The sequence below is a fragment of the Archocentrus centrarchus genome, chromosome 8 (genome assembly GCF_007364275.1).
Source record: "Archocentrus centrarchus isolate MPI-CPG fArcCen1 chromosome 8, fArcCen1, whole genome shotgun sequence".
Lineage (NCBI taxonomy): Eukaryota > Metazoa > Chordata > Actinopteri > Cichliformes > Cichlidae > Archocentrus > Archocentrus centrarchus.
In genome coordinates, this window is record NC_044353.1 from 13,450,520 (window position 1) to 13,472,585 (window position 22,066).

At 40.5% G+C, this 22,066-nt stretch overlaps 1 protein-coding gene across 1 annotated transcript in view; it reads left to right on the forward strand.

Annotated features, from left to right (window-relative positions):
• Positions 1-16,572, forward strand: part of grapa (GRB2 related adaptor protein a) — a 31,683-nt gene extending 15,111 nt beyond the window's left edge. Inside the window, exons 4-5 of the mRNA XM_030735684.1 lie at positions 3,333-3,501; positions 15,167-16,572. Coding sequence (XP_030591544.1) covers positions 3,333-3,501; positions 15,167-15,352 — 355 coding nt within the window. The 3' untranslated portion in view covers positions 15,353-16,572. The remainder of the gene's footprint in view (positions 1-3,332; positions 3,502-15,166) is intronic.
• Positions 16,573-22,066: the final 5,494 nt, after the last annotated feature.

Genomic DNA, 22,066 nt, shown 5'->3' on the forward strand with positions numbered 1-22,066 from the left:
GAAGCTATGCGGTTGTGGTTTAATACTCAGCCAATCTTTAGCTGGATTCAGGTCACTTACATGAGGTTTTTTCTGGGGGTGGGTTGCATGTAATAAAGGCTCAGTAAAATGTATGTAATAAGGCTCAATAAACTGCTAAGAATTAATGATGGATTTGTGCAAATTTCACATTAATACTCCACGTTTTCAACTGAAATTAGAATTAGCTTTTTTTTTTAATTCAAATTTATTTCCTACAAATAAATGTATTTTTTTTTAAACCTCAAACTTACTGCTGAACAGCTACAGGAAATACTGTTTTGAACAGGCTGCAGCATAACCTCAAATAATACTTTATTTTCTTCTTTCTTTCCTCTTAATTTATGTGTTTAATTCTGCTGTGAATCTCGTCAGGGGAAAGTCCGTGTCAAGCTCACATCCTGTTGTCTCTGGTTCACCTTTCACAGTAACCCTTACTTATTTTGACTTTGTTATCCAGCAAGGGCTTATTCTGTGATTTGGTCCCTCAGACAAACAGCTGCTGCAGTTACACAGCTGGTGGCAGTAACAGAGCCCCACCAGTAAGGTGCAGCAGAGGGCACCAGACAACTTGGGATATTGTGGGGCTGATGAAGATTACTGGGACAGAAAAACACAGTTTTGTGCTCTCTCTCTCTGTGTGTGTGTGTGTGTGTGTGTGTGTGTGTGTGTGTGTGTGTGTGTGTGTGTGTGTGTGTGTGTGTGTGTGTGTGTATTGTGGGGGATAAGGCTGAATTTGGAGAGGCGATGGAGACAAACAGAGAAAAGTTAGAAAGAAGTCACTATCAAAACATCCATTCAGGGTCATGGGGATGCTGGACCCTATCCCAGCTGTCATAGGGCAAGAAGCAGGGTACACCCTCGACAGGTTGCCTGTCTGTCACAGGCCCAACACAGAGCGACAGACAGACATTCACAGTCATGGACAGTTTAGTTAACATAACCCCACTAATTGGATGTCTCTGGACTGTGGGAGGAAGCCCGAGTACCTGGAGAGAACCGACACAAGCATGGGGAGAACATGCAAACTCGATGGTCAGATGTTGGATTTGAACCCAGGACCTTCTTGCTGTGAATCAATAGTGCTAACCACAGTGCACAGTAACAAATGACAGTAACAACAACAACAACAACAACAACAAAAACTCCATGACAATAATAAAAATTCTGCAAACTTTCAGTCACAATTCTTGCACATTAGCCTCCCAGCATTGGTCCATAAACACTACAGCTTAATAGGCACAGTTTATGTTTTGCCAGAGGTGTGCACACAGACCTGTCTGCAAGGGTCACCAAAAATAGGTGTAATCAAGGTTTGATTAAACATTAACTCCAACTGAAGTTGTGTTTGTTGCTTCTAACTGTTCGTAGGAATCTTTCCTCAAAGTTTATTCACCAAACCTCATCCTCGCACAGTGCACCAAAATAGCCGAAGCCAGCCCTGTGGACAAAACACAGTGGTAGGTTGTCAATCTGAAACCCCCCCCCCAAACAATCCACATTTGATTGAATTAATACTCCTGCAAAATAAAAACCAAATTTTTTTGGCATCTGATCTTGAGAGGAGAGAGAGACAAGGACACATGGGGTAGAAAAAGAGAAGGAAGAGAAAGAAGGGCAGGGTGGAGGTGTAGCTGAATGCCATCCAGTCATAAGGGAGCCAGCTCTGCTTGTTCACAGGAGCACAGTATCTGAATAGAGAAAGGATTTCTGGGTGAAACAAGACGATACTCATTTACTTACGCGAGCCTGGAGCACAGCCAATCAGACGAGATTCAGAAGAAGCTGAGCAAGGTTAAACCACAAAAACAAATCCCACATTGTGCCTATTCGTTTATTAGGATGCATCATTTTATGGCAACGATTTGATACCAATGACGTTATGCTACAAGAGAAATGGGAGAGAGGATCTCAACGCTCTTTTTTCTTTTTTAATCCACCAACATGAGATTTTAATAATCATTAACATAACATTAACACACACACCTACTCTGTAATGTGTTTAGAAATATGGGGGTGTTGTACTGATTTCCGCTGCATGTTAGATGCAGTTATGTAACCATAATCACGGGGAGATGTCCAGATTTCTAAAGATAAGCTGGCAAGTTACTAAGCAACCACCGCAGAGCAGGACAGGGGAGCAGGTATGATTGTCAGTGAATATTGGCCAAACTCTTAATTATAACAACAAGGCAAAGCTCTTTAACACTGGGGCTATTTTTGTTGGCGCCACTGGCTTTATTTCATTATTATTTAATTACATGAAGTCCTTTGGATTTCCTGGCATTTATCAAAATATGGCTTAAAATGTTGCTACATTACTGGTACAAAGCAAATTCACAAATAAACCACCACAGACTTGTAAAGCAGTTCATTTAACAGTCAATTTCCTAATGCACCAGACTGTGGGTTACAATTTTAAAAAAGGAAATACAGATTTAAATGGGTATTAGGTTTGTTTGACATGAGCTGCTTTGCAAAAAATCTCCGAGATCCACCGAGGAGTCTGTGAAAATTTCATTGTCTGCTCTTATAAATTCCAAGAAACTGACTGCATTAGTAATTTGCTCTGCAGTTTGGGTTTCTCTGTAACAGATTGTTTGTTTTCATATTGTTTCAGTTGTTTTAGTCAACCCAAGGTCCTGGGTTTGGACTCAGGCAGAACGTCCGGCCCAAATGAAAAACATGCCAGGTTAATTCTGCCTGTGGCACTCTTGCAAAAGAGACTTTTAATCTCAAGTGTTTCTCTTGCTGGTTAAATAAAGACTGATCAAAAACAAACTTTATTGAGAATAATACCAAGCAGAGGTCACTCCAGTCTTTTTAGAGACAAATTAAAATGCACTAAATCCGCGCCAAATCAGCAGCTGACAGCTGTGAAGTTAAAGAAGAGTCTTAGCGGACTAAAAGTCAAGAGCATTAACAGAAAGGTGGTCCAGATGTACCTTAAGCAAAAAATAAAAACACCTTGTGCTGTGACAATAGAGTGCACTGTTAGAAAGACAGAAATCTCTTTGTGTTAGCTTTTACCACTGCCGGGAATGATTCCTTCAACTGAACCAAAGCACAGCTTTTATTTGAATCTGTCCCATTAAAAACACACAAATAAGAATTTTCTGATGGGTTTTTTGTTTGTTTGGTTTTTACTGTTAATGACAACAAAACAAAAAACAAGAGAACTTTTTAGAAGTTTGTGCTGATCATGATTTAAGGTATCCTACTAGGAGGAAGCACGTATCTTTATAGATACTCTTTTGACATGAGAAACAGCCTTATGATCATTTCTGTCTCTGTCTCTTTTACCTACTTTCCAGTTATGGGGATCATGTTCAGCATTTCAAGGTTCTGCAGGATCGCTGTAGTCAGTACTACGTGTGGGACGAGGCGTTCTCCTCACTGAACGAGCTGGTGGACTTCTACCATAGCAACAGCATTGCTAAGGAGAGGACGGTCTATCTGAGAGACCCCGAGCACTTTGCCAGGGTGAGTCTACTTTGTTCATTTCATGGTTTTCTTAAAGTAGCTTCATTTATGGCAACCAAGGCAAAAGACCAATATTTTACAGGCAGTCTTCTGGCTTTTTCCTCTTTTTTTTGGTAATATTTATACTGTTATAATGTTGGTCATATTAAACAACACGTAAACCCTCTAAACTACTCTAATCACCCACTTTCAGACAGATTTTTTTTTTCTTGCTATTGTGCTGTTAGCTCATCTGCTCATTGTAGATTTCCTTCTATGGTAATTTCAGGTGAGAGAAGGAGGTGTAGCTTGCTAGCACTGGATTCTGTTTGTGAAAGCCAGGTGAGGAGCTGCCAATCAGAACAAACTGGGTTTTAAGGGAAGGGTGGCTTTAAAGAGACAGGAGCTGAAACTGTGAATAATACAAATCTGTTCTAGTGGAGTCCTAGAAGAAAAATAATTTTCTGAAGCAACCATAATATGAATTTAACAAGGGTTACATAATAGTAGGCCAAAAATAAAACAAGTATCCCTGCATCATTCCCTATGAATCACCTAAATTTTGCAAAAATCCTTATAAATGTCCTCAGCAAACCATTTAAAACACATCTGTTCTCGCTGTCATCTGTCTCTGTCTTGTTCCAATCCCCTCCGCTGTGCTGCCATACATCATGTTTAACTATCAGGTGAGATGTATTAAATTATCCAATAGCTGTCAGATCAGTACATCTGGACAAACATAGCAAGTTGAGTATTAATTTTTCATTTGGCTTCAAGGTATAACCTGTCATTTTAATACAGCTGACATCTATGGAAAAAAAAACTCCATATGTGGAACTGCTGGAGCTGCGACTGCGTCAGCAGGGTTTGACATGGAGGTGCAGCTCGTAATGAAACATCACAGCGCTGCCGCCAGTTTTGGAGCAAAACCAAATCAGTCATCTTAGACAATGTGCCAGATAGATTAAGCACAGCAATGTTAAAGAAAAGTGTTTTTTAAAGGCAATTATATGCATTAGTCATGAGGTAGCTACATATCAAGTTTGGGCATATTATTACTTCACTCCATGATTCAGTTGCCCGGTGAGCCTCTTAGGTGGATCACACTCTAGAATAACTGAACAGAAAACTTTTATAAGTTGTATTCAAGACTTCAGACAATAATAAATTACTGCATCAAACCAAATGCATAGCCCAAGCATTAGTAATACTTTGTTTGATGTTTAGCCCGAGAAATGACAGTTAGTTCCCGTGAAGGCGTCATCTTGGGAAAAGCTGCTGTTGTTGTCATTATGTAGATGAGCTTGCTTTGCACTGACTCCTGGGAGTGGCAGGCAATGCCGCACCCGCAGGTGAACCCAGTTGCACTGAGGGAATCTGATCCACCAAGATCCTGACACGACAGCATGTTAGTGTCACTGTAACGCAGGCCATGTGCTAATGCTAGCAACATCATATTCACTACTGTGGCTTCGACCCTGAGAATGGACCGCAATTCATCAGGGACCAGAACGCTCAGTGGAGCGCAGTGATCTGCCAGAGTTAGCTGTCACATGGAGATCATATTTAATTTACCACAGTGACAATACTTTGACTGGTATAGTTCTCAAAATTGTACAGTCCTCATTTCCTCCTTTTTTAAAAAAAGAAAAATTTACAGTACTGTGCAAAACTCTCGAGCACCTCTCATTTCTTTATATTTTGCTTCCAAGCAGCCAGACGTTCTTGTAAATTTTAAAGTAATCTTGAGCAATAGTTCTCCAGGCTTTCTGAAGGTCTTTCTTTGGACATTGGCTGCTTTTTCACCCATTTTCAGTGCTCTCCTTGTACCTGGCCATTTTCAGAGGAATGTTTTTGGTTTAAGTCACTTAACACCGACCTATGAACCATTCCAGCATTTAAAAAAAGGCACCTAACTCAAGGGATGAACCAGTGTTGTGTCTGCAAATAACAGACAACTTAGCAAATAACCAATTGTAAGTTGTATCATTCACTTTGCTACTAGCAGCCTGTTACAAAAAGAATATCATTTATTTGATTTTCTTTAGTTGAATTTGAAATTTCTTGGTTCGAATTGTCAAGGAGGAGGTCAGGAGGTGTTTGAGATTTTATTCAAAAAATTGATACAACTATGAACACAGAAAAGATTTTGATCTACCATTCAGTACCAGCTGGAAAGCATCTGATTGGCAACGCCTTCATTTTTCAGCATTTTCTCAGCAAAATATAAAGAAATGAGGGGTGGCTCAAGACTTTTGCACAGCACTGTATGTTACAGGAATAAAAAGGAACTGCTTTTTCTACATTTGTTCTCAATTATACCACGGATAAAGTCCTGTAAAATGCATAATGTGTAACTCACACTGACCTCTGAATGGAGTGCCGTACTTTACAATCATCTGAAGCACAGATGAACCTAAATTCATAACTTTAATGTGTCTTGGATGAATTTCTCAGCAGGCTTTTTAGCACAGAGCTCCTTACTTATTCCAACTTGGGGAGCTATAACATCATAAGAGTAATATTAGTCTAGTGTAGTTTTCAGATGCAATAGATTAAAAAAGAAATAGTCCTACTCAGCATGGACTTGATCTTAAGTAATTTACATAGGCACGGTGCACTTAGCTCATTTTGGGCTCCCTGTGAGTTGAGCATTAACAGAATGTGACCGGCCACAGTTAGGTCACATTACTCATAGAAATGCACCTCATCATCTGTGGTTACTAGCGCATTGCTCATATGTATGGGTTAAAAAAATAAAAAAAATATTGAGATGATGATGATAAAGGTTTGACTGTGATGCAGTTTTTATGTTTTATGTTTTTTTCAGTACGGGCACGGACACATTAATACAAACTTGATTCATTTATTACATACTGGTTACATGCCAAAACGCAGACTTATTAATGCAGGCCAGGTTCCTTAAATGGTAAATAATTGAAGTCCAGTTAAGACTGCAGTTTCCTTTAATAGCCATAAGTGAGACCTGAAATAAAAAAAATTGAATTAATTAATAAAAAAGAAGGCGGCAGAAGCTGGTTTGGAGGAGAACGTCGAACCTCATTAAGTTTCAAGTGTTTTCTTTGCTGAGTTCATAATGTTTTTAATACCCCAAATAAGAAGACATCATCCCAGAGCAACTCTGGAACAGCTTAAAATTACATTCAAGCTTTGTCCTTAATGCTGCCATCTGTTTTCAAAGCACCCTTGCAGATGGGACCTGTTTGTGACCAGTGCTTTCACTGCCTTGCTTCATTTTGCCTTTAAAATCAAAGCTTACGCTTAGCAATCAGCTCGGTGAAGTGCAGAAAAAGAAGCAAAGAGGCACCGGCATCTGAGGTGGTGGCCTGCAGATAGCACGTCATCGGTGCTCTGCGCTGTTTTGCAGATGATCAGATAAGAAGTGATGTTAGTGGAAAATGAGTCAGTGCTGTTATTACAACTAAAGGGAGGCAGGGAATAAATAGACACACGTGCACTGGTCTATTTCAGGCAAGGTAGCAGCACATTGTAGCTCTTTCCTTCTTTTCACCACATGCGTTTTATATTCTGCTTGAAGTAATAATAGCGTCCTTAGTGATCCAGCTCGGAGCAGAATGATGCAGTAGTGTACTTTATGTCTCCACAACAATAAGTAAGTACATCAGAGTCTTATACAGTCGGCATTTATTTACTAAAGAATAAAATACATTTTTGCTCATGAAATTCACAGGATCAAGACGAAAACGTACTGACTTCTGTTAAAAAGGTAACTCAGACTCATTGCCTTTACTATACGAGGTCAAATTGTACTCATGTGCAGTGCCACTCCCTCCAAATGCCCACTTTAAGCTTGGAAAGATGCAGTGCAGATACATAGTTAAATGAAATGTGCTGACTGTGATAAGCTGATCTCCATCTTATAGATGATGCGTTTGATCATCGTGATGATGCGTGAGCTTCGCTTTGAGGAATTCTTGGTGCTTTTTCACATGCAGCGAGTTGCGTTTGGAGTAGAGGCAGCTAGATTGGCACTTTTCATCAAATTATTAAAGCAAGATTTTACAACTTTTAGAAAACTAGATTTGATCTTATTTGCTCAGAGCGGGCTTGCAGAGCAGCCAGACTGGCGTTGAAGTTCACCTCGTGGAACAGGGAACCATCAGTGGATGCGTTGTTTTTCTTTTTAAATCCTAAAAAAACTGCGCTTTTGTTTCACAGAGCAGCTTTTTGCAAATTGAGCTCTTGATTAGCTGCATCCTGCCTCATTCCTAAACCATTCGGAGCATGTTCCAAATCACTGGGGATGCTGCGCGCTGTATTCAGCTCTCTGTGCAAATGCAGCTGGAGCAGGTGTGAAGTGATGAATTTAGCTTTAGGGCATTATGGTGGTACTTAAACGGAGGATGGCTGCAGCCATCCCGCGGGAGACTAATAAACTGCATGACCTAAATACTGCGATAATTTAATTCCCTTTAATGTGAGCAACTAGCACATGAAAACAACACCGGGGTTTTTCTCAGTATTTTGGTTTTCTGAGAATTTTTCTGGCTCGTGTTCACGCGGTAACTTAAGGGTGCATCACTGACACAACCACGGAGGAGGCGCCATGACTTCTGGCCTTGTGGTTGGGCATAAATAGCACCAAAAGAATGACTGCCCTCTCTCCATCTGCTCAAACAGCTCGTTCAAAAACACACTTTTGGATCCACTTGTCTGCGGTGACTTCTGACAAACTCAAACTGACGTGGAATATGAACAGAGGAGAAACAAAACTGGGACAGATGCTGCATTCTTGTTTTCTTTTATTGGCACTTATTTCTAGTATAAAACAGCCGGAGGGCTTTAACAGGATGTGTATGGTTGTTAATTTCATTGCTTTTTATAGTCCATTTATTCTTTCTCATATTTTACTGTGATGATACAGCCAATTTGCCCTGAATTCCCAATGATGACTCTCCTGTTACTTCCTAGAATATGGTTAAACTGAAGGAAGAATAGGGCTCACTTATCAAAACCACCATCCTTTACCAAACTTCTGTCTAACCATTAGTAGGACAGCAAGTTGCCATTATGTTCATGATCAGTTGAGCCTATACATGGTGTAGATTTAAGGACTGGTAAAGGCACTTACAGCTGCTTTCTTATTTGGGACTTGGGTTTGTGTCTCCTCCTGGAATTCAACCAGGAATCTTTTGCTTCTAAGGTGAATGTGTTAACCGCTGCACCATGGAGCCACCAGGTTTAAAGAAAAATGTCCTTCTTTTTTTTTTTTAAAGCTAATTTAAGAGTCCCGTGGCTTAAAATGCAGTCTACAAACTCAGCCTCAACAGTGCAAAACCCAGTGCAATTCAATTTACATTGATGGAGGTGATTATTAAAGTAGCTGCAGATTCATTTTCTCATGATCGATTATTTCAGCTCTTATCTTCGGGCTCTGCCATCAGCATTCAGCAGGACCTTTAATATGCTTAAAAGTCTGTTTTAAATATGCTGGCTGATGTGCAGTAGAATTTAAAAAGAAAAACTGTAGATTATCATCATGTATGACACCAATGACTCTTCTGTGTTAACAAAAACAAAAATAGCCTTTTCCTCTCTCATTTGGCTCTGTTTAATTTCCTGGTTCCATGATATTATATCATATCTGTCCCATTTCTAAATGACATGAGTCCCAGGTTAATTACATGCACAGAATGAAATTCTGATTGTCTTCATATTACTGTATGCGCTATCATTAGTCTCAGGTCAGAAAGTTACTGCATCAGAACCAAACTTATTAGAGGTCCACTGGGACAATATTATGTGATATTCCCCCTGAAATGTGTGGTTGTGTATCACTTGGCTGTTCTTTATTAATATTAATATCTAAAAGGTGTGCCATGTGATGCTTGTTTACATACACAACTCTCCTTAAGACATGAAAAATCAATTCTATATCCACTGCTGGTGGAGTTTCACCCACATATAGCCACAGCACAATGCTATATTTAAACAGTGGGCATTTTTAGCAGCGTGATTTTGTTTTGAACATGAAGAAAATGGAAGAAACTGCAGTGAAGTGTCAGCTGCTGGTCATATACAGTATCCTTGTATCATTCCATCTTTAGCACACTGGTTGGGATGTTGTCGCCCTGTAGGTCACTCTGAATCTGAATCACACCATGCCCCAGAGCTGAAGGTGCTGTGCTTACCTACATGGCTATGCACCCTTAAAAAAGGGGGCTCTTCCTGTTTGTCCACATGAGATCACAGCAGATTAGACACTCCTTATGCCTCTATCTGTGTTTAATTGTTTGAATTTGAGATTTAAGGTGTATTTCTGTACATGTCTATGTTTTGTCGTTAGAAATTATTGGGAGCTTTCCTTTGTGCTGACTCACCATAAACATAATGTATTTCTACAGCTTTCTGTGATTTAGGATGAAGACCGCTTTACAATTTAGCCTGGAAGATGCTCAAAGGAAAAAGAAAAGAGATGCAATCATGTAAACACCACTCAGTAGTTTCTGAATTGGCTCCATCCACATCTATTTATCTTCAGTTCACATCAGTGGTCTCTGTTTCCCAGTAGGTCGATGCGCAGATTTAAAAACACACATGAAACATTGATATTAGCTTTGGACCCAACTAGCTTTTTTTTTTTTTTGCTGTCAAGCTGTATAAAATCACAGTCAGCTGGTCTTTGTATCTGTGGGGTTTTGTCTTGGCCTTGGGCATCAACAAAGCTCCAACACCCACCGTCTCTCACCGTCTCACAGACAACATTTGCACACAACTCACACTTTACTTCTCCTAGAGAAATGATTCTTTGAATGACCTAACCTGATTATGACACAAGTGGTGAAACCATATTTAGTGGTTCTATTTGGGTTTTGGCTCCAGTTTTCTTTTTTTAATATATATAAGTGTATAAATATAATGTAAGAGACACTATAGATCATTAGAAGGAGTCTTTAGCATCTCTGAGGTTCTATAACTTACAGAAATGAAAGATTTTACTCTGAACTCAGACTTGTGTGAGCTACAAAATCCACTGTGCCACTTTTGGAAAAGGAAAGAAAAAAAAAACATACTAAATGAAAGAAATTTCCCCTAAGGACCAGTTAACCAGACAGCTTTATGGCAAACTGGCAAATAAACAGTCTCGCCCTTTGCTATGTATTTATTCAGCAGCTCCCTCTCTTCTTTGTAAGCTTGATGTGCATGCTCTAAGCTCTAAAATATTAACAGGATTCAGTATCCACTTCTTCACAACATCACATCTTTTTCTTTCATACACGTGTTGCACAATGAAAAACTGTTCGATCTCCCCCTTTAAGCATTTAGAGTATAAAGAAAGATGTTATGAAAAGATTGTGCTCATTAGCTTCCTTTTTAAATTATTTTCCTCTTATATTTTGTGTTTTATTATGCACCAGTTTCACAGACATGAATCCAGTGTGTTGAGTCCCTGAATCATGTTTTAGTGTGGTTTTTGTGTGTGTGTGTGTGTGTGTGTGTTGACCCTTCTATTGTTTGGTTTGTCTTTCCAAACTAATTCCACATCAGCTCATTACATGGCTCTAGATAACTCCTTATCCCAGCATGGCAGAATGAGAAATAATTCCCAGTCTATTTTTATTTTTATTCTTTTAGCTTTTCTCCCAACACACCCCTAATATCATCATGTCCTTGGGCTGCAAAGCCTGGAAAACTTGGACCTTGTGCAAAGGGGCAAACAGGGCTCTCTTCGGTAATGGAGTCAACCCTGATCACAAGGACGCATGGATTATTTTTTATGCATTTGTTGCGCCTCACAAGCCAGCACAACATGAAAAAAAAGAAATAGAAAGAAAAAGAATAAATGGGTTCTTTTTGTGTAGTCACGCGCACGTGCATAGACACACACAAAAAAGCAGAGGATTGTGCAACTTCACACACCCCCAAGGAAAAGGAGGCCTGCACTCACATGCTCGCTGCAACCCACACAAACTGAAAGTCTAGACTAGATTAGTGAAACAATAAAGCATAAGAATGTGAGGATTTTATAGATTTGCTTGCCTGATAGATTATGTGATAGATTATGTCTGGATCTCTTGATCCTAATCCAGCTGTCTAGTTAGTTCTTTTACTTGTTTGTATCTGTGTGTGTGTGTGTGTGTATATGTGCGCGCATGTGCCTATCTTTCCTTGGATACTGTTTTATTGGGCCTTAGTCTAAGATAAAGCAGTCCACAATAATAAAGCCCAGAATTGCAACATAGATATCTACGCACATACATATAAAGAACAACATTTGTATTCATTGCAGCCTCTCTGCTCCCTCGCAGTTCACATCACATCCACCTCCTTCTGTGGGAGCGCCGGTGACAGCCGGGTTAGTTAAGTTTGAAACTCTCGCCTTAAAATAGCCACTTTTGTTCTGCCACTCTTAAACTGCTTTTACTTCAGGAGTCAATAGCGATCAGAGGAGGCCGGCGATCAGGGGAGAAGAAAAAAACACTGCGTTTGTGAACTCAAAGAAAAACAGAGTGAGGAAGAGAGAGCGCAGCGTCTGAGGGCTGAATTGAAAGCAACGCACCTTGCCCTGGATTGCCATCAAAAATCACAGCAGCAAACATATTACTGTTGTTTGCTGTTGTTATTTTTAGTGGGCATGTGTGTACTCTCATCAGGCTATCACACACCCTATATTGGACTTAGAGCGCTCCTCTATTGCATACCCGTCTCTCTGTATTTCTCTTTTTCTCTTACTACCAAAAGAAACTATGATTTAAATCTGCTCTTCTCTGATAAAAGGCAATGTGTCGCAAAATGCTAAACAAAGCTTATGAGGGAAAGAGTTAAACGAGGTGATTTTCATGCTTCACGGCGGTGACATAATGAGAGTTTTATGCAAAGCGCATGCTGTTCATCAGGCCGAACCATAAAAGTGTCACAGCAATCTAAAATATCTTGCCTCATTGATATTTACCTTAAGATGCTGTCAGGCAAGGACACCCCAAACTGAAAATAGAAGGTAAAGAAAGTGTAATGTGGTCAGAATGGTAACTATAAACCCAACAGGGCCAGATTAGTGGCATGCCTGGAGTGGGAGTAGATAACACGTTCCTGTTAGTCTGTCTGTCAGGTCCTGTCTAACACGGCTGTGTCAGTACTCGCTCTCCCCTTGAAAGCGTGCCCTACATGCATAAACCATCCGTCCATCCATTTTCTTCCGCTTGTCCAATTCGGGTCCTATCCCAGTTGTCATAGGGCAAGAGGTGGTGTGCACCCTGGACAGATCACCAGTCTAACACAGAGAGGCAGACCAATCATGCTCACATTAACACCTATTGCCAGTTTAGAATCACCAGTTACCCTAACCCCATGCGTGCCTTTGGATTGTTGAAGTACCAAGAGAGAACCCATGCGAACTCCACACATCTGAACCCAGAACATTCTTGTTGTGAAGCTGTAGTGCTAACCGCTGCACCACTGTGCTGCCCAGGTTCTCATGTTGGTACCATAAATAAATACAGACAGAGCAGGCAGAGGTAGGGCGGGGCATCAACCAATCAGAAGGTCAGTGGATGGATTCTCCGGCTACTCCATTCTGCATGTCAAAGAATCGCTGGGCAAGATACTGAACCCCCGAGTTCCCAGTGCATCTGTGTGAGTGTGTGTGCGAATGTTAGGCAAAGCGCTTAGGTATAGGGAAAAAAGTGCTTGCATGAATGTGTGGGAGTGCACAAAGTAGCTAACCTGTCTCTTGTCCAAATAATTTACTGTAAATTCATGAATTGATTAGAGAACACTAGGTTTATTACCATATGTTACCCCTGGACAAAGCTGTTTCCCCTGTTCCCCCTGAGTCTGACTTGAGTGAGGCAGATGGCCACTAATTTTATATCCTTTATTGTTTTCTTGTAATACACTGAAAATTGATCCTGTTTTTCCAATCTGCATCACATCCATCATCATATATGAGAATTGTTCATATAACCTGGCTGTCACATGCTCATTTAATACATATTCACTATGCAGCCACTATGCAGTATTTCTCTCTACATATACTTCTCTTGTGGTTGTGGTCTGCGACTGAGATGATTAATATTTAATATAAATAGCCAGACTGACCACACTCTGGCAAAAAATAAATGTTAAATAAAAACTTTTATAGAATAAAGAATATATCAGTTATTAGATGGAAACACCAGCTGGTCCCTTAACCGGAATACATTGATGGGTTTTTCATATTCACCCAGATTTATTTAATCTCTTGTATTCTTTTTCTTGTTTTGTTTGGGCTGCTGCTTCAAAGAAACTGCACTCACTTTAAAGATTCACCAACTGGATCGTGGCTGGTGAATTAAATAATACCTCTCAAAGCCTTTCGGAGATAAGAACAGCAAACCTTATTGACCGCAATTCATTTTTAGTTCGTTCAGCATAGCATCTTCCAAACCAGCACAAGACTGTGCGCTCTTTTTTTTTTTAATGAATATTCAGTGACTGAAAAGCTGCAAAAATTATTTTCTATAATCTCATATGATGAGAATAAGAAGAAAGGGCACTGGCACGCATAAATATGACTTGGATTTAAAGGAAGTGATATTTCTGGGAGTCATTGAAGAAAAACAAAAGTAACCCACAACTGCTTATGACATTAAATCAGCATTAAAAAATATGTCTATTTAAGGATATTCTGCGCTGACCCATAAATAATCAAGTAATTCTTATAGTATCTGTTGTCCGCAGTGGCTTTACTGAACCTGATAAACTTCCTCAGTTCATTCAGTTTCTGCAGCCATCTAAACGTAGTGTGGTAAACACATCAATAAACCTGGAACCCGCTGATCTGAGGAGTGCCACACATCTGCAAAAGCTGTTATATTTGACCGTCACATGCAAACAACACCACGCTGCTACAGCATTAACCTCGCTGTGTACTACACATATTGCGCTGGTGCATTATGACTCAGTTTATGTGGGAGATGTTGGATTACAGAAGCTCACTGCATCATTGCCTCCTTTCCAACTTTTTTTTTTTTCAAATAAAAAGCAGGATGCGCTTGTGCTTTGTTTTTAAAATGGTGCAAATTAATAGTTGTGGATTAATACTATAAAAAGAACTTCATCAACATTTGCCGTGCGGGGTCTTGACAGTGTGCGCTCAGCACCAATCAGACATTTCTTGAGCTGCTGCTCGAGAAACGGCTGTTTCAGTCTAGGAGTGAATGTATTAATCGCTGCAGCCAGCGATGCGGTCCTGCACCTGAGCTTGTATGAACTTAAATAACAGATGCAGCTGGAAGTAGAGCTGCCGCGTTGCACTTGTTGCTGTGCTTGCAGAGTTAAAAATGGGCCCCGAGTGTTTTGTTAAGGAAGATAGTTGACAGACAACTTATATTTAAGCATCCTGTGTGACAGTAAGTTTTGAGAAGTTAGATATTTTAGAAAACAGATCAGTATCACTGTAACTGTGATGCTAAGTTCTTTTTCCTTTTTTTTTTTTTTTTTTTTTTTTGCTAATATGTAAATGTTACATGACTTGAGAGCAGTCTGCAGCACAGGGGTGGGTTACTTCTAACATTTCCCTCCATGCTATTGAGCGGTGCTCTCCTTTGAATAACACACATTACAGCTGTGATGAAGATGTTTGATTAACTCTCTCTTCTTCTCCTCCTCCCCACCCTGCCACCCCACCTCCCTTTTTTTTTTCTCTCCCTCTCCTTACCCACAGCGTCCCCATCACGCCCACGCACTCTTCGACTTCACCCCACACCACCCCTCCCAGCTACACTTCCTGCGTGGTGATGTCATTGAACTCATTGACTGCTCTGATTCGGTGCGCTGGAGGGGCCGTTGCCATGGACGCGTGGGCTACTTCCCTCCAGAGTACGTCCAGCCCATTTATCACTGCCAGTGACCTGACATGTCGAACAAACACACAGCCATTCCTTCAGGTTCACCGACGAGCCATCCTGAAAGACACTCACGCTGCTCCCCTGCTCTGCACTTGCTCGGTAACTTCAGGAGCAAACGGTGGAGCTACCGCCGAACACCTCTGACTCCTCCCATTTCCCCGTGATGTCACCCTTCAAATAAGCCTTTGCTGCAGGCTCATCAATCTTATCTGGTCATCTGATCCCGAAGACTCCACTTCTCCTTCAATCCAGGCATGGACCTATACACTGTGGAGAACTCTCATATATATATTCAAACTCATACGTATTACCAGTTATAATCTTTAATTGCAGCTTATCAGCTCTGGTGCGGCCTAAGTAAAAGTAACGCACACACACACATACACAGAAAAACACTAAAACTGAAGGAAAATAAGAAAATAAAATTAGTGTGTGGCCTGTGGAAACTTTTGAAGGAAAGGCAGGTTTGCTCCTCGGCACATTTGCGCTGGTATTTTGGCATCCTTCTCACGAGGAGCTTAGCAGAAAGACAGAACGTCATTGTGAGTGTGAACACTTTGAGGATACTGACACAGCAGATTCCTCTCTCACTGAGCTGGTGTGTGAATGTGTGTGGTCTTGTGTGCGCGCGCGCGCGTGTGTGTGTGTGTGTGTGTGTAACACATGGGTTTGTACAGATGTAAAGCTGCAGTCTTTACATACATATATGCATGTCGTGTGTTGCTGGGAGGGAGTGAAAGCATGGCTGCTGAGAGTTATTGTTGATTTTATGCATTTGTGTGTGTGTGTGTGTGTGTGTGTGTGTGTGTGTGTGTGTGTGTGTGTGTGTGTGTGTGTGTGTGTGTGTGTGTGTGTGTGTGTGTGTGGGTTCAGTGGACCAGTGAAAGGAGTTACTGTGTTACAGTGACCACTAAGACGAACACTGCCCGGGCATTGCTTTGTTTAAAAAAAAAACAAAAAAAAAACTGCGCTGCTTAAAATGTAACATGCTCAACTCAATTTACTGATCATTTGTTTGTTTCTATGTATTTATTCTTATCCATGTGTGATCTTCAAATACATATATTACAAGTGAATTTAAACATTATATAGAAGTTTTGCTTCTGTTGAAACAGCAACTGCTTAAGAGGCTCACATTTCATGTGACTGACAGCAAGAACTTGGATCGGTCTTCCTAATCCTGTAACGAAATCATTCAAATAAAATGATACATTTACATCTTTAAACGTGAAGCTTGGACTTTATTTAACATTTACCGTATGTGCCTTCTATGTGTCTTTTGCAATACAACAGAAATCGGAATATGAAATATTATAGCACACAAGCAAATGGAAACACTTTTTCACAAAGGATTTTACACAGAGGTCGGCGTCTTAGGCTCCACTTGATAGAATTTATGAGCCCAGTTTCAAACTGTGATCTCATTTTCTCTTTATTGATGAGGCCGCATGTGTCGTAACTACATCATGATTATTTTTGTTTGTGTTATTATAACAACTGCAGTCTTAGCTTGGAATGAATTTAGAGAAAGTATGAAAGCTCCAGTATGAGCTGGATTTCAGAAGCTGCAACATTAAGGAAATATACAGTACCGGTCAAAAGATTGGACACTATCAATAAATCATAATTAGAATCCAATAATATGTATATGATTCTGAAAAGTGTCATTTCACATGAGTGCACTTACTAAACTAAAATATTCTGATTGTTGCTTGGCAAACTTGCCACACAGGTCTCCTGGGTCTTAATGCACCTTTGGGTGGACACATAAGCGTGCACGACTGGCACAAGACTGATGTACATTTTTGTGTTTAAACAAAATTGCTATTATGTTTGAGTAAATCAAACCCTGATTAAAAAGACTTAATTTTTTTTGGGGGGGGGAGCTGTCTTGGACCTGTGCCTGAAACTATATTATGGAGGGAAAAAAAAAAAATCCCTATATGTAAATACAATCTAAACACAATTCTGCTCACACTAAAAGAGCTCTTATTTGTATTCTAATTCATATTTTATAAAAAGTGTCAAAATATTTGCAGGTTACTAATATGGTAATTCACTCGCTCATTTTAACTGCCTCATTGTATCCAGTGCCAGGAGACATTCCACTGACATGTAATTCTGTCAGCGTAATAACAGACCTGAGAATGTTTGCAATAGAGCATCCCGTCACTGACGTGAGGCCAGTTTTGTGCTGACATTCGGGTGGCGTTATGTAAGGAATGCAGAGCTGCTTCTCTCACCACCGTGTAATGTTTGACATGAAGCTGGCAAACTTCAACGTTCCCCTGGACTGAATCACGTTTGTTGCCTTTCACTCTCTTGTCTCTGCTTTTGTTCTAACAAACCACTATTTTCATCCTTCCTGACAGAGTCACCCCTGGCTTGTCAGTGACAGTTAGTCAATAAGCTACCGCAATCCAACAGGGGAGAAGAAGAAAGGAGTTAAAGGTGTACCAGAAATAGCACTGCTGTTTTCTTCCACTGATCTTTTTAAAAGTGCTGAGTCACTTTGAAGTGTCTGAGTTGTGGATGAAGGGCTGTGGTTTGTTTCTGTGTGTGTGTGTGTGTGTGTGTGTGTGTATGTTGCGTGTGAGATGCCAACATTTCTACAGTGACATAATTGTGTCATAGTGACACAGAAATAAGAATGCAAAACCTCAGTGTCACCATGCAAACTGTGCACTGAAAAGCAAAAGATGAGACGGTGGAAAAAGAAAAAAAAAAAAAAAAGAGACGAGCAAGAAAGAAAACTGAAGCTGCGTTATGAGATGTTCGGTATGGCAAGAGGAAAGGAAACAGGATGAACCAGATTATTGATGAAAGATGAAGAGGCATTGTGAGGGAGAAGTGTGTCAGCCTTGCAGATGAGACTGGTGGCCAAAGAGCAAACGGTTGGGCAAGGTGTGTGAGCTCTGACAACAGTGCTATTCACAGGTGTGAACAGCGAAACAGGTGAACCAGTTTGACTGACTTACTGGCCTCTGGCTGGTTAGGCCATGAAGGCAGAACTGGTCAGACATCCTGCAAACCAGAAAAACTGTTGATTAAACTAATGGGTCAACTGCAGCCAGTCAGTAAGTAAAAGCTGAGATGAGTCAACATAAGTCACCTTTACACGTGTCATCCAACTGACAGTCAGGTATGATGAAAGCTTGGAATATAAAGCACATGGTTTCTTTAGTGACCCAACCGAGCCATAACAAGAAGTGTGATAATACAGCTGTTTTGCTTCAAGTTGCCTTTTTAAATCAGTGTCTAGGATTAAATCACACCTTTTAAAACAACAACAAACAAACAAACAATGCCAGCCAGCTTAATCTAGGGTAAAACTTAACACCTGTTTCAGCATTTTATTTCCAAAAGCACCTGTGTTTCTTTGCTGGAGTCCCCTGCACTGAATCCATCTTTATATGAAAACACTGTCATAGAAGTGGGAATGCAGTCTAGTATTGATATCATAAAAATAAGCAGCAGCCTGTAAGCTTCTAAGGAAGGGGGGGGAAAGGGAGCGATAAGACAGGCAAGCATTTCACAGTGAATGGCTCTAAAATGATGTATTGACTGATGAATCGGTAAGGGAGAAAGAATTATACTGCAGAATTATATGGTGAATCATGGTGTCAAAAATATTCACGTCTGCAGGCTTTTTTTTGTACTATACTCTTTGGTTTCAATCCACCACGACCCACAGGAAGTGGGGACATGCTCTAATCCTCTGGTTTGCATCCTTGTGGAGAAGGATTCATAAGCTGACTGTGACTGTCTTCCACAGTCACCTGACCTCAGCCACACTGAACAAGAAGACAGATGAGCATTTCACAGTAGGTGACTTTCTGAACACTGTCAAATCATGCAGGCGTAATATCAGGCTTTACACAAGCCTGGAGAGTCCATGTCAGTTAAAGTGCTGCAACAAGAGAAGACCAAATCAAGACTTTATGCTTCAATCGTTGACTCAGGCTGTAAAGCAGATATTATTATTTATAATAAAAGAGTTGGTATTTAATTCAGAGCAAAATCAAAACATTCAATTCAATTTAATTTATAGTGTGTCAAATCTCAACAAGCAGCTGCCTCAAGGCACTTTATACTGTAAGGTAAAGACCCTACAATAATTACAGGGAAAACCCAATGACATATAGCCACTGATCAGACTTTTAGACTTTACTGTATAGTCATGTGAAAAACTAAACTCAAACCTCCATCCATCCATCCATCCATCCATCCATCCATCCATTTTCTTCTGCTTATCCAAGGCTGGGCTGCCGGGGTAGCAGCCCAAGCAGAAAAGCTCAGACCTTGCTCTCCCCAGCCACCTCTTTCAGCTCATCTCGAGTAGCACTGAGGTGTTCACAGGCCAGAAATAATCCCTCCAGCGTGTCCTGGGTCTGTCCCGGGGCCTCCTCCCTGTAGGACGTGCCAGGGAACACCTCACCCCAGGAGGCACCCTAGTCACATGCTCGAAGATCATTTCTGTTGCTTCTATCCGCAATCTTGTTCTTTCAGTCACTACCCAAAGCAGGATTTACGTATGAGGACATAATAAAGATGTCTTAAAATGAGGTAAATGCAACTTGATGTCAAAAATGACATGACACATTACACTGTGTCATTTATTTAGAATTTTTTTTTGGTTTGGAGCATTCAGGAGTGTGTTAGCATTATGCCAAAGAGGAAAGAGATTAACAGTGATCTTAGAGAACCAATTGTTGCTGCCTATCAATCTGGGAAGGGAAGCCAATCATTCTATGGGGGGAAAACTGTTCACAAGTGGAATACATTCGAAACAGTTGCCGATCATCCCAGAAGTGGATGTCCCAGCAAATCCATCACAAGGTCAGACCGTTCACCACTCAGAGAAACTGCAAAAAGACCCAAGAGCTACATCTCTGCCTCTACAGGCCTCAGTTAGCATGTTAAATGTTAAAGTTCATGACAGCAGAATTATAAAAAGACTGAACGAGTATGACTTGTTTGGAAGGGTTGCAGGCAGAAAGCCTCTTTTCTCTAAAAAGAATGTGACAGCACGGCTTAGGCTTACAAAGCTGCATCTGAACAAACCACAAGACATGTGGAACAATGTCCTCTGGACGGATGAGACCAAAGTGGAATGTTTGGCTATAATACACAGCACCACGTTTGGAGAAAACCAAACACAGCGCATCAGCACAAACACTTCATACCAGCTGTCAGCACGGTGGTGGAGGGGGGATGATTTGGGCTTGTTATGCAGCCACACAACCTGGTCGCCTTGCAGTCATTGAGTTGTCCATGAACTCCTCTGTATACCAAATTATTCTGGAGTCAAATGTGAATGTGAGGCCATCTGTCTGACAGCCAAAACTTGGCTGAAATTGGGTCATGAAACAGGACAATGACTTCAAGCTCAGCAGCAAATCTACAGCAGAACGGCTGAGAACGAAAAGAATCAAGGTGCTGCAATGACCCAGTCAACAGTCAGACCTCAACTTCAGGTCAATGAATTGAAGCAGCATTATTGCTCCCAAAGGTGGTTTCTAGAAGCTACTAAATCATGGAGGTGCAGTTGGTTATTAGTTAATCCATCTCTCATTTTTAGCTCATCTTAGTTCATTCAAACAAAATAAAACTTTTGAGAACCAAACATTTGGACAAGTTGGAGAACTGAGAATTAGTGAATGCTGGGATAATCTTTATGGGTAGTAATGCTGCAGCTCTATCTACAAATCACTGGTGAATTCTTTACAGTACAGCCCCAATCCACCAACACTGGATCCAACTTTTGGCCTGGGAATGTTGTGATGTTGTGTTGTGTGTTGTGTGTGTGGAGATCTAGATTGAGCACCCGCATCAGCCCTTCTCTGGAGGTGAAGAAAAATGGTAATAGTGAAGTTCCTGCAGCAAACTAACACCAGGGTCAACCTTCAGCTTTGACTGCAATGTCTCTTTGTTTTCTTACACAGTAATTATATCACATGCATCTGTATAGATGAAACTAGGCTGCCCTGTCACTCTAACCTAATGACAGTAAGGTATTATCTTTCTGGTGACAGTTGAAGCTCAAGTAATTAAAATATAAAATATAAACGATATGTATCTTGAAAACCCCGAGGCAGTACATTTGATATGCTGTTTTTGTTAAGACTTGTTCTTGCGTTGTGTAATGTGTGATTAAGTATGCCATGCGTAAATCTAAATGTTTTAATTATCATATGTTGGAATTTATTTGGAACACTTATTCAACATCTTGTGCCGCTGCAACACACGACTGCAGAGGTCAGAAACATGGTGCACCAGTGAGAAGAAGCTGCACTTTGTGGTTGAAGACACATCAGCAGACTATGCTGTAGTTATTTAGAAAAGAAACAAAACACTGAAAGGTGCATGCATCTGTTCCCCCTCCAGGTAATTTTATATCTTATTAATCCCGCTTTGATCTCTCCATCTTGTTTTTGCCTTTCTTTAAAATAATTATGTGCTTCAATTTGATCTTTTCAATTCACAACTTGGGGCTTTTCCATCCTGGCAGGAAGTTTAAAAAAAAAAAAAAAAAAAAAAAAGCATGACAGAACAAGTAAAACAGCTTTGTATGACCTGCTGATGATTTTCACATGAGATGAATGATTTAATGAACAGATGATGGATGGCCTTCTTTCTGCAGGCAGCGCAAAATTTCATAAAACTGAAAAGCCTTACGCGTCACGTGACAAAGGTCTGCCCTGAGCCTGGAAGCG